General features: G+C 36.1%; 1 protein-coding gene across 1 annotated transcript in view; it reads right to left on the reverse strand.

Moving 5' to 3' along the window:
* Positions 1 to 16,627, reverse strand: part of SPAG17 (sperm associated antigen 17) — a 124,755-nt gene that overhangs the window by 70,295 nt on the left and 37,833 nt on the right. The window contains exons 7-16 of the mRNA XM_013958151.2: positions 14,292 to 14,473; positions 10,573 to 10,728; positions 9,777 to 9,858; positions 9,297 to 9,415; positions 8,233 to 8,370; positions 8,031 to 8,144; positions 6,365 to 6,515; positions 4,457 to 4,687; positions 1,031 to 1,119; positions 258 to 374 (exon numbers count right to left, since the gene is read on the reverse strand). Coding sequence (XP_013813605.2) covers positions 258 to 374; positions 1,031 to 1,119; positions 4,457 to 4,687; positions 6,365 to 6,515; positions 8,031 to 8,144; positions 8,233 to 8,370; positions 9,297 to 9,415; positions 9,777 to 9,858; positions 10,573 to 10,728; positions 14,292 to 14,473 — 1,379 coding nt within the window. The remainder of the gene's footprint in view (positions 1 to 257; positions 375 to 1,030; positions 1,120 to 4,456; positions 4,688 to 6,364; positions 6,516 to 8,030; positions 8,145 to 8,232; positions 8,371 to 9,296; positions 9,416 to 9,776; positions 9,859 to 10,572; positions 10,729 to 14,291; positions 14,474 to 16,627) is intronic.

Here is a 16,627-nt window from a genome sequence, read left to right on the forward strand (position 1 = left end):
ATGCATTTGGTTTAAAGCCTCACCACCAAAAAGGCCAGCTACAGTGTGGCCAAACCAGGAAATTAAAAGCAATTACAAACTAAATACCAGACAAGCGTCTGAAAAGCAGCTGAAGAACAATAGGTTCTGATAAATATTTATCAGTGATAAAACTGAATCAATTATCTAGCAGGGAAATACCCTTTATCCTGTTATTAATTCTCTGTACACCATTCTGAGGATTGACTGTATCTATATTATCATCAGTTAATAGATACCTGAAGAAGGACATGTGGTTGAAAATGCTCAGCAAAAATCCAGTCTGTCAAACAACGCCTCTGAGTCTTTTTTATTTCTGCTAAGTTTGGTTCTGGGCCATAATTTTCCGGACTCACCTCAAAATACAGCAAAACAAAATAATGAGTATCAACATTTCAGTGTCAGTTGTATTAAATATAATCTTGTTGACTTAATAGACAGCATCCCATGTTGCATCACAGTTAATTGCATAATGCTGCACATCTGTAGACCTGAATGGCAATATTTAATACAAAACACAATTGCTCCTAAAAGTTTTTGCTTTTGACTTTTTTATGGCAAACATAATCTAAATATTTTTATTATTAGGTTATATGTTTTTGAGTGCTGTAAGCAATTATGAATATTTAGACAGGTCCTATGAAGTCATTTTAAAATTGCTATATTTATCCAGAGTTGTATGGCAGGCAGGTGTTTCTGAAGATGCCAAACTACACAGTCTATTAGTGTGACACAATTTGGCACTTTCTCTCAAACCATCATGCTAACATTTGAACCCTGATATTCAGTGAGACCAGCACAGAACTGCCATTAGTATCTTCATCCAAGTCCATCACCTTAGAATTGAAAGCGGTGATTTCATAATGCTTACGGCACTGTCCCCCAAACATCACAAAATTAACATTTACATAAAACATTGCAAAGGAATCTCCAGTAACATGTCCCAGCATTGAACAGTGTCTTCTGTTGTCTCAGGCTATAGAGCACTATTTATTCAATTCATCACACTTGCCATTTCAGAAATAAAAAGATCCAGTTCTTTGTTTAAAAGAGGATCAGCCAGACCACCTCTTCCATCTTTGTCATTTGTTTCCATATGTCCTGGAAATTGAAAGAAGAAGTTTAAAAAGAGCTCCAGAAATTTCAGCCCTAAACACAAAGGTCAGAGTGATGCAGTTTCCGTAACCTCCTCCAAAGAGATTGCCTCCAGATTGAATCTTCCTTTTATGACATCAGTCCACTAAATACATGAGCAACTCTACCACACTTATTTCCTAAATGAGCACTTTAAAAGCCATGGACAACAAGCCCCAGGCAGTTCATCAAAAAAAAGAAAAAAGAAAAAAAAGAAAAAAAAAAGATGAACTCTTTATAATTCTCACCCAAATTAGCCTCTTTATCTTTCTCATGATGGCCTTGCCTGGTCAGAAAGCATAAAAATATTCTAAGTAGTGTCCTCCAGATCATACATGAAGAACCATCTCTCTGCTTACTATCCGAGAAATAATAACCAGTATTCCTTTACAGATGAAAAAATCCCAACGCTAATTATTTTGATATGAGAATTTTTGAAAAATGCAAGTTTTATACTTGCTAAATTCATTAGATTTTTAGAGTTTTACAAGCTATTGTCAGAACATTACTTACGCTGAGGATCTGACCAGTCTTTCCTGATAAACTATTGGCATTACAATGGGCATTGGGTAGCTGCTGGGAATAGGATCACATGGAAACTTTAACTTCATCTTAAGTTCATCTTTCAAGAAGATGAAACGTAGCTCAGACATTCCCAGTGATTTTATCTAGAAGCTTTCCGTATATTTCTGGCCAAACATAAATGTGTCTAATCTGACTGTTAAAACATGATGTTTAAACTTCTAATGTACAACATCAGTTCTACCACACATTAGTCTTATTCAGATTTCATCAGTCTCACATTTTTCATATTCCCATAACTTTCTGAAATATTCTCCTCTTGACAGAATTTTTTTATGGCCGGACTCAGTGCAGAGGTCAATAATATTTGATCAAAATTCACATATACAAGAAAAATACTCTTCCTGTGAGAAAATACTCTGGAAAGTATTTGTTCATATGTAGCTCATAGCCAGCTTAGCTTCCAGATGTAGATCTTTAGTCTCTGCTTTTATGGGAAATCAGGTCCATTTATTAACTGCTTTTAGAAGATATAAGGAATCTGAAAGCAAAAGTATTTTCCTACTGGCATTAGCTTTTGTGCAGCAGAAGTGTTGAAATGCTGACAGCTACTGAATACTACAGTATTCAGTATTGCGACTAACATAAAAGTAAAATAAACTAACACCAAAAAAGGTTTTCAAAATTCAGAAAAGGGGCAGATAAAGGAGGATTCACTTTGCCTGCTCTAACTTTCTAAAGAAAGGATCTGATCTAGTCTGGTTATCTAGACATCTATATTAGGGCAGAATGGACAACATCATGAATCTACAGGTATAGCAGCCTAAACTGATCTAATTTCTACTTTCCCCACATCCCAGAAAAATAATTACTTGTTTTGTAATACTACTTCTTGGCCAACAATGCTCCTTAAACCAGATCACTACAGGATCAGAGAAATGGACTGGAACAGGTTGCTCAGAGAGACTGTGGAGTCTCCATCCTTGGAGATATTCAAAAGCTGTCTGCATATGGTCTAGGTGCTCTAGATGACCCTGCTTGAGTAGGGGGGTTGGACTGTGAAATACCAATTGCGATAGAGGAAGGAAGAGCCAAAATCACACAAACGTGGCAGTTTAGGGGAGGAGAGGGATGATGGCTCCAAATGATATCTATGTAGTTGTTGTAGTTATTTATTTAGGTTGCAGTGGAATTGGACTTTAAGGAACATGAGATAAATAACCCCCTGGAGGTGCCTTTCTCTTTCCCCTGGCCACAGGAGGAGTCTAGACACTTACTTTTAGACAGTTAAAGCTAGGTTGGATAAATTGCATCCATTCTGTAGGTACAGATTTTAGTAGAATTTCTGTTCTACAAAACTTTAATCTCAGGTTCATTCCTTATTGTACCATTGCTGCAAAAGCAAGTTTTAGCAGTAAACCTGAACATTGGGTATTCCATATACTTCACTGCAAATAACTTGCAAATCTGAATGGCTCATCTGTCAAGCCTTGAAGACTGATGAGTTCCATTTGCCAGCACTGCAGAAATTTATAAATTTAAAAAACTAAATTACTTGACAAACATGATTCTGATTTGCCTTTGCCAGAGGTTTTTTTTTCTCCCTCCATCAGTTCCAAAACATCTCCATTTTGGAAGTACAAATTTTCTTTATGTTAGAACCTACAGATGAGAAGAATAAGATGTAGAACTTCCAGAAAATTAACCCTGCGTTGTCTACAAAGAGGTGTTTTCTATCTCTGATTCTGTCTAAAATGTTGCTGTTCAAATCTGAGTCACACAGTTATAATAGTACACATAGTAATAACCTGCTAAAGATATACTAATTGCACAGACTGCAAATGAAGAAAGTAAAAGAAGCTGATGAAGATAAAATATAGCTCAGACATTCTTATTGATTTTATCTAGAAGTTTTTCACATATTTCTGGCCAGACATAGAGTCTAATCTGACTATAAAAATAGGATGTTTAAACTTCTAATGTACACCACTAGTTCTGCCATACGTTAGCCTTATTCTGATTTCACCAGTCTCATGCTTTTCAAAACCTAATATATGTTCCCCATTCCCTGTTACTTCTGAATTTGGAAGAAAATTTTGAATGTCAAAACTCTATGCTGAATTAACCTGTATGTGAGAGAAGAGTGAAGCCTGCGAGAAAACAATTTACAGAAGGTAAATATGTATGCATAAGTTCAAAGTATAGCACACCACTTATTTTCATTTTCAACTTTTTATATCTTCTAGAGTCCTGATGTGTAAGTTACATATAATTTTCACTAATACTCATTTGCTGATAATCATATATATATATACACACACACACACACACACATATGATAAGCCTAATTAACCTCACACATCACTTTTGATTTTGACTTTTACTCTGTGGTTGCTACTAAGGTTGTTTAAAGACTCAGCTGCCATTATAACTCATAGGAGCCCTTATTCGGAAAGATATTTAAGTATGTCTTCAGTAGTTTATGTCTCTAAAATATAATTGATCTCATAAGCAATAAAGTAGTTTCCTAATATACGCTATGCTTTTCTACAGACATTATTTTAAAGAGTTGCTTAAATAAAACGTTTAATGTTATCATACAAAAGACCTAGCTTTTGTCATTATCTACTATACCTACATAGATATCCAACATACAGACTACACAATACTTAAAATGTAGTGATTTGTACAATGAAGAAAATCATAACCCTCTAATAGCAAATGATACGGTAAATAGCAGATTTAAATTCTTCAGGAGCAACGTAAATGGAAAGGTTTTTACCAGAGCCTCTTGGAGATTTCCCATTAAGCTTCTTTTCCACAAGGAAGAGTTGTCTCAGCTGTCTTGCAAACCTGGCTGGATTATCCCAGGGGATATAAGACACTTCAGAATCACCTCTGACCCTGGACCCAGAGCTCTCCAGGAGACCAGAGTCGCTCAGCCCAGTCAGCCTCAGGCTTTCAAAAGTAAACACTTTGAAGGCTCTTTCTACTTCAGCCCAACTCAGAAGTTCTATAAAAGAATTATAATCATTCACTGAAAATGTCCTCATGGTTCAGCAGAAGATAAACAGAAGACTATGTGAGCTTATTGTTTTTGGCAATTCTGCAAAAGCCAACAACTTCCTTAATGGTATTGGATCAAAATACAAGTGCTACATTCTACACTGTATTCAAAGTCTAATGAGTCCAAATTGCAAAATGATATGCCTAACTATTAATCCATCTTAAATGAAGTGCTTCCTACATCTGAATACCTTCTGGCTCGTTAACTTCATATAAATGATGTTGATTTTAAAACACTGAGTAAACTTTATCAAACCAGATTAACAACTAGTTATTTTAGTTATATTTTATGAAAAGGCTTCCATTATCATTAACATTTTTATTATCTCATGTAATTTCTCAAACCAAGTATCAAGTGGTTTTTTTCTTCAGACAGAATTTTACAGGTAGTTTACATAGAATTATGCAAAGTGCAAAGGCAACAGTACATTGTATTTGTGGTTGAACACATTGCTGTCCATATAAGAACAATAATTATGAGAATTTTAAGGCAGATAGTTCAGTACTCAAATTATACAAGTATCTTCAGTTTGATGTTTGCTCTTTACGCTAGTTAAACACCCAAGCACACGTCATACATGTTGAAAATGTTAGATATGTCACCTCCTGTACAAATCAATCATCTCCTTGATAAACACAGAAGTGAAGAAATTATAAGCAAAGTTAACAATTGGGAGAGTTTGGCTATATAGTATGGTCCAGTGAAGACCATCAAACCTAATAGCCACCAGTTGGCATGCTACAGCAATACAGAACACCTTATTAGCTAAGACACACCTCCTAAAATGAACACGCCAACAACTAGAAACAATGCAGCCAGTGTAAAGTAATCCAACACATGGGATTTCAGAAATGAATAGCAGAGAAAGCAGCTTCAAATCCTTTGCCTTATATGATGGCATAAATGCAAAAATCTAATCCAAAGGGATTTGGATTAGATTTCTTAGTAGTCATAGAGTAAACATTCAAAACTACCAAAGGGTATTTATGCAGTCTTTGTGATTGTTTCACAGTGTGTATCATAGTTGTATACATATTCCAAGAAAAGGTAACTGCAGAAGCAATTATGGTTGAAGAAGTGAGTGTATTCTGCTGACTGGATAAAGGGACTACTGCAGAAGCCATTTTGTTATTAACATCAGCAACTTACACAGAATACATTTTGAAAACCACTGCTATTTCCCAGGAAAAATCTTCTATTTAAGATACATGTGACCCTCCACAACAAGGGTGTTCTAAATAAATACAGTGTTTACGTCATTGTCTCCCAAAATGCATTCTGTGCCCTAAGGTCAAAATAGCAATTTGTACAAGTACTTCTTTTTCTTTCTCAGAAGTGTGTGTATGTGTATGTTTGAATAAATAAGAGTTTTGACATACTGCCAACTCTCAGCCATGCAATACTTAATACTGGTATAGCCTTGCACAATAACCATAAAACTGAGCTCTGAAGTTAACCTAACTTCTATGGTGGGCTAAGGTCTAACCAAGAAACTGAAAACTGGGAAATGCTGCAAGGGTTTTAGGTATCTGAAAACACTTGTCCACAGATTCCTGCTATATAATAGGATCATCAGCCACAACAAAAAAAGAAATAATATCAGTAAAAAGCAAATCAATTCACCAGTGGTAAAATAATTCATGAGCTCGTGAACTCTAGCCAAGCGTTTAGTGTTGTCCTCAGGTGAGGGAAGGGTGAACTGGAGAAGTTCTGTAAGAGGCAGTTTGTCCAACATTTCACGCTCAATATTTTCTGGATTTAAGCCCTCTTGGACCTGGAACAAAAACCAGAATATCAGAGCTAAAGTAAATTTTCACAATAATGGATTTCTAAAAATTAGGTAAGAATAAATGAGAGTCTTTATAGCAAAATACATAAGAATGTGCTTAAGACAGTGGGACATATACTTAAATTTGGCCATGTGCTCAGAGTGCTTTACTGAATCATGGTATCAGATATTTTGAGCAGGGAAAATGAGAGGCGGAAGAAAATAACTGAGAGAAGGCATAGTCAGTGGATACTCGTTTAAAGTTATTTGCCTTTGCTAGCCAGACTCAAAACTTCTGGAATGCAGAAACATGTACTGATCTATTCAGACAGGCATCAGGTCCCTTGCATGTATCTTTAAGTTGGTCTGCACTACAACTCATAGCGATGAAGATCACAAACCCATTGATCATTCTGTGACAGCAGTGTCACTATGGATTTTAAGAATCTAACTCTTGAGATTTCTTTGAGAATCCTTCAGGTTCGTTCTTTTTAATGTTACGTTTCTGTGTTCTGCATGACTTGCGGCACCTTTTTTCTGGACCACATCTCCCAAATCTGTTTTTTGCTCTACTTCTTCCTCAAACATTGTGCTATATCCTGAATTTACTTTGCAGCAAGCATACCATACCTCAAGCACATGTCTGCTAAGAGCATCTCTCTCTGATTACTCAGTCCTGCCTTTTGCTTGAATACCTTCAATGTGTCAAGCTCTACTTTTTTTTAAATGCGATTTTAATCAATGATTGTAAAAATGGCCCACAGACAAATTGTAATCCAGGAAGCCAGGCAGATGGTCTGCAGCCCAGCTGTGAAATCTAGAATTAAATTATCACTTGCATTGTTTTCAGACTATTCTATATTCAGTGTTTAATGGTAAAACTACACCCTGACTTCAGGAAAATTTGAGGAATTCACAGTGGTTTGTTGATTCAGAAAGTCTGGAAACTTCTACTTTGAAATAATTCTAAACCTTGCAGTGGACTCTGAACCTTTCTGCCTGTGTTAGATTTTGGGAAAAACAGCAATGTCCTGTATATAAACTATGCTCCTGCCATTTAAGTCCACCCAAATGCACTTCTTGTATTCACTCACAAACTCAGTACATTTTCTTATATGACTCTACCTCTTACTATTTATTCTAGTTTAGTTGCTATTTCACAGTTATCAATGTAATAACTCAGTGTCTGTCTCAATTTCATCCGTGTCAGACTAAACTGACCCAAGAGTTCTGTAATATCACTTAACTGTGCCAAAAGCTAAACTCTCTCATTAGTAGTGCAAACAGATCACTGACATCAATATAGCGCTCTGTATTTTGTGATCCATGTCCTCTGTCAGTAACAGTAACCTGTTCCATCTTAAGCAGACTAAATACAAGTGTTAGTGTGCCTATCCAGTAGGAAAAATCTGGGCTATCCTATTCTTCTTTGTAAAAACACCACTCCATCATTCATAGTGTGTTAATTACTGACTGCCTGTAGACTTCAGAACTGTTGAGATATGATAGATAGCACTATACCTCCAGTAGGTGCAACCGTTGAGCCAGAGTATCATGGTAGTTTAATAAGAGAGGGCCCCTGGGGGTCACAGCCTTTTTTTCACTGTACTGGGAAGAAAAGTGGTCATAGAGATTCTGTTAAATAAGAAAGAGAGAGATGCGATTAACACCAATAATCAGATTTATTTGTCTGTTTAGGAAACAAGCAAAAGACAACACAAACCTTTCTTTCACTGTCAGAAAGTGGAAGAGAAGGAAGGATAGAGGTTATATGATCTGCAATGGTATGATCTAGTCCATCTGCCCGAGGCTCTGGTACCATCAGGCTAGGTGGTGTAAGGTCTTCTTCACTTGCAATAACCTAGCAGACATGACATATCATAGCTTTAATTACAGTATGACTACTGCTCAACTACACTAAAATTAGCAAGCAGACCTCACTATAAGCTACCTATAAGCTACATGCACATATTCATAAATTTTCTCAGAAAAGAAAATCATAATATTTTTGCACAAGCAGCAAAACTGAAATTCTCTGTGTTAGTTCCAAAGATTATGGAAAACACCAAGCTAAATGTGTTCTCTTATTTTTTACTTTTGGAAGGATGAGAAGAAATATATTTCCAACCTGAAAAGTTAAGAATTTTTAATGTACACAGGTAATTAAAAACTGACTCCATATCAGATGTTGAATCTTATCCTGAGTAATTTTGCTTGAGTTTATTTTCAGATTATATTGCAAATAAACTAGTAAAAAGAAAATAAAAAAAAAAGTTGAAATTTAATTTCTAAAAGAAGAAAGATTCCTAAATCATTCTGTGGATCGTTGCTAACTTGTGCCTGAACTTGACAGAAATCAGACCTGTCAAGCACTAGCATAAATACCTGCCACTTCTAGTAGTAAACTTGCCCTAGATGGGCATCTTTGTATAACGAGTAGAACAGTAAACTTCCAGTATCAATATGATTGTTGCAGCACATGAAAACTTGTTATTGACTCAGCTAAGAAATGACACCTTTTTCCTCATTTGATTATATTGGATCTGCGGTCTTGAAAAAATAATTTGGGGATAACACTGTATATACAGGGTAAGTGCACAATATGAAAGGAAAAGAAGAAAGCCACTTTGAGTCCTAATTCCTGTATATTGAACCTACGTGGTCAGTTCCTCTATGCACAATCTCTCACTTTAGACTGAAACAGATGAATTTTTTTGTCTTTGATCAATTCATAATAACAGTGCTCAGTTGAATGAACCACATGAATTAATAAGAAAATATTATCACCTGTTCCAACATGCAGTTCAGGATTAAGGACACAGAAATGCATTCCTCAGGAATCTGACTCAGCAAGTCATTATAATACCTCGTGTCGACATAAGTAGCCAGAAAAGAAACTTCTTCCTCTGTTGTAATAAGAGACAACATACTAAGATAGATTTCTTCAGAAATGCCAGTTTATATTACTGACCAGTTCAACCTTCAGGCAGTTTCTTAAAAACACTAAAAAAGTCCATGTTTGCTTAGCTTTTAAACCCAGCTGTGATTGGGAATAGTTAGACAAAGTGATTCTCTAAAGAATTTAGTTACCACCATGGCAGTTTCCAGAGATTTTCACAATGTATTCACCCAGAAACTACCCACACAACATCAAATCACACCTTTGGCTTACTGCACAAGTAACTTCAGGGATTTGTGCTGTCAGATGAATGAATGGTAAAACAGAGTGAACAGCTACAGACCAGTGCTTTAATTTTTTGCACATACCCTGTGACAAAATTACTGTTGGCAGAACTTCTTCTGCTTGCCCTTTTTTCTTTGAAGATGTAATTGATGATGCTGGATTTACCTAAAGGAACAGAATAGAATTTGAAAAACTCAGAACCATTGAGGATTGCCACATGTAAATATTTGGGAGAAATTAATTTCATCTAGCTTTGGTTATTTACCCTAGACTAGAAGCTATGCTTTATACGGCTGATATTAGAGGAGACAAATCCCCCCTAACTTCTGAAAGGAGGAAAATAGTAAGTTGCAGTTTTATGAATGCTTTAAATGAGCGTACAGTAGCACTGCTACAGAATGGAGTAATCCCATTTTTTCCTTGCCACAAGTTTACATCCCACAAGCTGCTTTCTTCTGCCTGCATAAGCTTTTGTCTACCATGGACAGAATAAGGGAACTGATCTGAGATAGAACTAATAATCTTTTTTGGATTGTTAACAGATCTGTAAGAAGATACAGTAGTTCTGTGCAGGCACAGTGGTTTTTCTTAGATATGAGAATTTGTAAAATATATTCATCAGGAATTAAGTCATTTGATACTTTATGCCAATACCTGTATGATCCTTCAAGTTTTCCTTTTTCTGCTTCCCCAGTGCTCTGCTATTTTCTTCTGAGGTTTTAAGTGCTGAAGACAAAAGTCCCAATATCATTCCTAACAAATTATACATGGAGTGATGGTCCAAGCTGAATTTTTGACTGCAGAACTGAAGTTAGGTAATCCTCTCCAATTATTAGTAATTCTCTACAAGAAGCACGGTAAAGCACAAAGGATCCTTACCTCTGTTATAGGGGATTGTGCCAATTTGTTCTTTGATAATGCAGGCACATTAATAAACTTGGTGTTTTCCAAGTAGTTACAATGCTGTCTTTTCCAGTCCAGGCAGTCATACATTAAACAAGCAATGCTTTCAAACAGCGTAGTGCCAAATACAAGCTATGAAAGAAAAATCAGAGGCAAAGGATGAAGTTTGTATACAAGAGTGTTGTGTAACTTAACCACGTGACTCATTAGTTCTCTAACCAACAGATCTACAGCTGTTTAAAAATCTTCCAAGGGACTTTTTCTTCACTAATTCAAAATGTTTTATAGAGTTATTTTAAGAAAACAGGGCCTAATCTTCACTTGCCTAATCATTATCACATCAGAGTACAGACTGAGTGTTGCCCAGTTGCTGTAGTTGTATAAAGCCTAACTGAATTTAACAGTAGCCATTCAAAGTCTGCTCCCTTGTAACAGGAATGTAGGTCCTATTTTGGACAGGAAGAAACAGGGGAGGTAGCATAAGATACTGTATTTTCTATACCATATATATGCATGTTTCTATTGATGATCAGCCTACGCATATTTGCAATGTCAAACATTCCTGTGCCCTAGAAGGATAAAAGATAAAAAAAACCCAAACCACAAAGCCCCTATCAATGCCATCTTCTACTATTTTCTTCATTGTTGCTGCCCTTCTAAAACAAAGGAACACCTCTAGAACTCAACTCTGAATTCTAAAGCTGTACAAGCAATGGAACGTCACCATACAAATCTAACTTCCAAAGGGAGAAAGCTGTATTTGCAAAAATTTGACAATGAAAGAGACAAGGTTACTAAGGTGCTGTACTGTGGATTGCACTGAGTCTTGGAAGGAATAAAAATTTGACACTAGCTGCTATTTTGAATCTGAAATGTTTTGTCCATATACCAAAAACCTGTCTGAAGCCACATGCCTCAGGTTTCAATGGCTTTAACTGGCCATATTCTTCTTTTATACATCCTAGACATTACAGAAAAGATGTAATGATGGCGATTTTAGACAACTACTGTTAACAGCCTATTATAAAAGACTATTTTGCTTTCATGAAAGTAAGGGAAGCCTCTTGGATTAAGAAGTTTGCCTATAAGAGGCTCATACCTTGCACAGTATGAAAACATGAGAACAAGCCATATGAAAATAATGCAAAAGCCAGTATATTCTTTTTGTATTTTCTTCTTTTTTCCTTAACACAATCACTGTAGTGTATGTTTTTCCTTCCTTTCCTCCCAGATAGCTATGATAAATACAAAAATGGATGATTCTGTGTAAAATCTAATGAGAGTGGTTGGAGAGCTGCTAATGGCAGGAACAGTCAGATTAGTTAAACCCAACTGCTGTCACAGGAGCAGCAGGTTAAAAAATGGGAATCACAACCACAGGAGACAGGATACAAAAAATGAAATTTCAGAAGAAAAACAGCTAGTCAGAGAAGCTAATGCCAATGATATCTTTGGCCAAGAGCCTTAAGAAATTATTTATGGTAACTTTTGATGTATATTATTGGTTTTGGACTCCTTCCACATGACAAGAATGGTGGCATTCAGTGACAACAAGAAAGAATTAATTACATTGCTTTTACTTGACTCATCCTGGATTGCCTGTGTTGTATATAAGCTTGATGCAATCACTTGCTCAAGGGCTATAAAAATGACTAACAATGAATGTGTCAGTTTTAAGTTTTCTAAAATGAATCCCAGTGAGGAAGCACAACTGCCTTTAAATGCTTAACTCAGATTAAATATATAAATGACTCTTAAGTATCAAGCATCTGCTTTCTCAAACTCAGGCCCTCTTTATGGCACTTCAAAACAAGCACACCAAATCACTGATCACTTATGAAATAGTTGTTTCAGTTCTCATGGTATTTAAAGACTAGAGAAGATGTTTCGGAGAGAAGTTCTAAGTGCAGGATTTTCAGACTTAATATTCTTATACCTTTGTTTGTTTTTCCAGCTCAATACTCCTCTGAAAAATGCATGGGGTGGTATAAAAACCTTCCATTAATTTCTATTACTTACAAGTGATCACTAGAGCACATGAAAAATTTAACTAAGGCATTGGAGTGTTTTGAATGCACAATTTTTTAAACTAAATAAGAATTTTTACAGAGTTACAAGTAGCATGAACTGGCACTGCTCAGTGGGACAGATGCAAAGGTTTGTACAATTACAGGTTTATGAACCAATTTGCTCTCTCCTCTGAACAGACACAGAGGTTCATCAAAAGAAAGTTCTCCGAGTCTAACTATGAGTGGCGCTTGGACAAAGACGACTATTCTTGGAAATATTTTCCTTTCTAAATACATGAAATCTTAAAAATTGAGATTACTTTCTATTTATAATACTCTATCATTTTTATATCAAATGTCTAACAATGTCACAAGACTTCCTGTGTATCTGAGACTTCAGAGATGCACCAAGCTAGGACTCAAGAGACTCTCCAAGGAGTCCACCAGAACAGAGGTACTCTATTCACCCATGATTTCATGACCTATGTTCTTCTCATCTATTTCTTTAAAGATTTACAGATGTGCCTACTCTAGAGCTCTGTTGAATTCTGAGTTACAGAAGAATGCGAATTTATAACTACAACTTCCTAGAACAATTTCAGTGACAGATAACTTTTCTTTTCTATTTCAGTAAGGATAACTGCTCACAGGATATTCATAAATAGCAACAATCCCCTAAAAGAAGTGATTACGAAGAGGACAGACAGGATTAAAGAACTTCTTTCCCAAAATAGGCTTCATATTTTAAGACCACATCAATAGTATAATGGCAATTCTACATGCTTCCACAATTGAGGCATTTTTAATGAATGTCTTAGAAACCACTGTGGATTTAGCCAAATTCAGTTCTGATCCCTTCAGGATCAAGGGTACTTCCTAGATCACGAGACTGTTTATATACAAGATTTAATACACTATAAATAAATGTTCAGAGACTGTAGTCTGTCCTTTAACTCTAATACTAGAAACCACAAATACAGTAGGATAAATCATGGAATGTTGCTTTATTTTGTTTTAGCAGTTTATGTTTTTTACTGCCACCATTGTAGACTGGAAGACACTGGGCCCTTTCACCTTGCCACACTTCAGATCCTGGGCTGGAAAATATTTCTAATGGTTCACTTTCTCTGCCAGTAGTAATGGTTCTGACTCACCAGGCTACAGTAAGCAATAAACCAGAGGCATGCTTTGGGTAGGACAAAAAGAAGCAGTACTGGATGGACTAAAACAGCAGCTATATCAAAGAGTGTTCTTGCATTCATTTTAATTTGTTCTCATGTGACCTTTCTGACATTCAGTAAGTAGAACTGCTGTTAGAAGTACAAAAAAAAATTTTTGTGTTATTTCATACCAACATCAGACTCTCTTACAAAATTCAGATTGGGTCTATGTGAAGATGCTGAATTTATTTAATCCTTCAAACTGTTTATAAACTCTGCTGCTATGACCTCTAATGTTCAGAAAGTCCAAGTCAGATATCTTTATTCAAAGGACTCCTTGTGACTACATGCTGAATAAACTTGTTGGATACATGATGAATCATTTTTATTCAAAATTACAAATATACTAACTATTCCGGTTCTGCTTCACAGACCTCTAAGCTCAAATTCCTGCCATTCCTAAACTGATGCTAAATATTACAAACCCCAAAGTGTGCCATGCATTGTGACAGAGCAATCCACTGACCAGCATTTCACTGTCAGACCAATCAGGGGGAAAGGAGCTCTCCTTAACTAGGTGATGAAGTCTGGCAACATCAAAGAGGCTTGATCCATGCTTTCCACTGTTCAGAATTGGCTCCAAGTATTCCCAAAATGTTTCCAGGTCTTTGATAGCTTCATCTCTCTTTCTTTTCTCTGCTTCTACAACTAAAATGAGTAAGTATTAGATAATTAGGGCACAAAGTCTCCTTTTCACAGAAAGCATAAGTTGTATATTAGTCTTCTGTAAGTACTGTTAAAATATTCCCATTCTCACAGTCTCAGAAAAAAACTGATCCCCAACTTTAGGTTTAAAGAACTCCAGGAAGAAGGAGCCTCAATAAAACATGGCAATTCTTTTAGAAAACAAAACAAAAACAACAACAAAAAAACAATAAATGTTTGAAATTCAGGAAATATAAAAATCCTAGGTTGCGCTTTTCAAAGTTGCCAGCACCAGCCTGGGCCAAACTGCTCTTTAAGTATAGGGTAAGCAAGCCTTATTATTACCATTTTATTGAAATTAGTGCAAAAAAAGATTAAGGTATAGTACGACTATGAATAGTGAGTCTAGAAATTGTATGGTTTCCATTTTTATTGCACTGTAATGATCAATTTTCAAAGGTGCTCTGACTACAGAGAAGAACAATGTTCTCTCTTAATGCTAACCATAAGGCCAATCACACTCTGAAATCCAAGAATCAACAATACTTTTAACAGCCTATTTTAAGAGATGTAGGGACACTAAACCTGCAGTAATTTGCTTTCGTCTGGACTTGTGGGTGCTCAGCACTTCTAAAATCTAAGTATTAAGGCCAAATATATCACTTGTATAATCCCAGTGGTCCCATGGGTTTAAAATGAAACAACTCAGTGAGGCTGCAGACTCTTCCAAAAATGCTGACCTCTTTAAAGTTTTCAAAGTTATGTATGCCTTCTGTAGCAGCCATCAAAAATGATGGCTAATTAACTTATAAAATAGTCGTATCATGACTCTAAAGACATGTATCATTAAGTGACTCCAGAAATGGGGTAGAAGGCCTGGGAACTCTGCCAAAAGGTTCTGTAGGTAGAAGAAATTCATATGAGTTCAAGGGGAGACTGAAGAAGTACTTGGAAAACAAATAAAATAAATCGACTGAGGATTACTAAAAAGACAAAATATGTCAGGATCAGGAAAATCCCCTGACTTGAAAATAGCTAGGTGGGGGGAGGATGGGAGGGGAAGTTTCATACATGCTTTTCCTATTACTCTCTTCCTTTTCCTATTGCTTCCTTTCCTTTCTTCTTTTCCTATTATTCTTTTCCTTTTACTCTCCTTACGCACCAGTTTATGGCCACTTCTGGAGACAGAAACCTGGGCTAGATGGTCACTTGACCTTAAAGAATTCTGTGCTCCTAACTGCTCATCACTGTCTCTTTTTTCAGCCACTCATGAGTGATATCCTGTAATTCAGGACAATATCTCATCTGTGGCAATGTTCCCCTAATACACTTGGTTTTGAAAGCCTGTCTTGGAAGTATAACAGTACTGAGGGCTGCTCAGTCATGGATCCAACCTCTTTGCATTTTTGAATGAAACGTGAATGGCACTGTGTTAGTAACATTGTAGACAGAAAGTCCTGTTTTACAGTAGAAGATTGTTTTAATAACTCTGGCCCATAGTTTGATTAATAAAAAAAATATGAAAATAGGTTTAAGAATTGGGTTTCTTCCTTCATGAAACATTACAGTTTCCCAGGATCAATCACTCACATTGCTCTAGCCCTTCAATACTGCCTCACCCTCATTCTTATGTCTGCCATTCTAAGGCATTTCTTTCCCCATATAAACCCTCTCAGAACAAATTAAAGTTTCCATAAGTAACCCCCAAAGAAGGTACAGGAGTTGGGAGATATTGTCAATGAAGAAGAGAGTTGGGACAACTCCACAGAAGAACTGAATGACCTTGAAGTCTCCAGTGACAGAAATGAGAAAGTATTCAACTCTACACTACCTGATTTTGGACCAAAATCACCCTTTTTGTAATCATATTAACTGAAAATGTTGGAAGAGAAGCATCTGGTATATACTAATAAATCACAAAGCAATTTTGTACCATCACTGTGAAAACAGGAATCCTAGGATCACTATGATGTATGTGTCAGTCTTGCTACTTCCAGCAGACAGAAAACAATTAATTCCATTTTGTCAGGCTGAGAAACTGCTCTCAGTTCTGAACATTAACTCTCAGAAAAGCTGAATTAATAGTGCAAAAGCTTCTTGAGCGATTAGAGGAATAGAAAACTAACCATATAAAAGGATACTAACAGCACTTGACTA

The sequence above is a fragment of the Apteryx mantelli genome, chromosome 1, assembly GCF_036417845.1.
Source record: "Apteryx mantelli isolate bAptMan1 chromosome 1, bAptMan1.hap1, whole genome shotgun sequence".
Lineage (NCBI taxonomy): Eukaryota > Metazoa > Chordata > Aves > Apterygiformes > Apterygidae > Apteryx > Apteryx mantelli.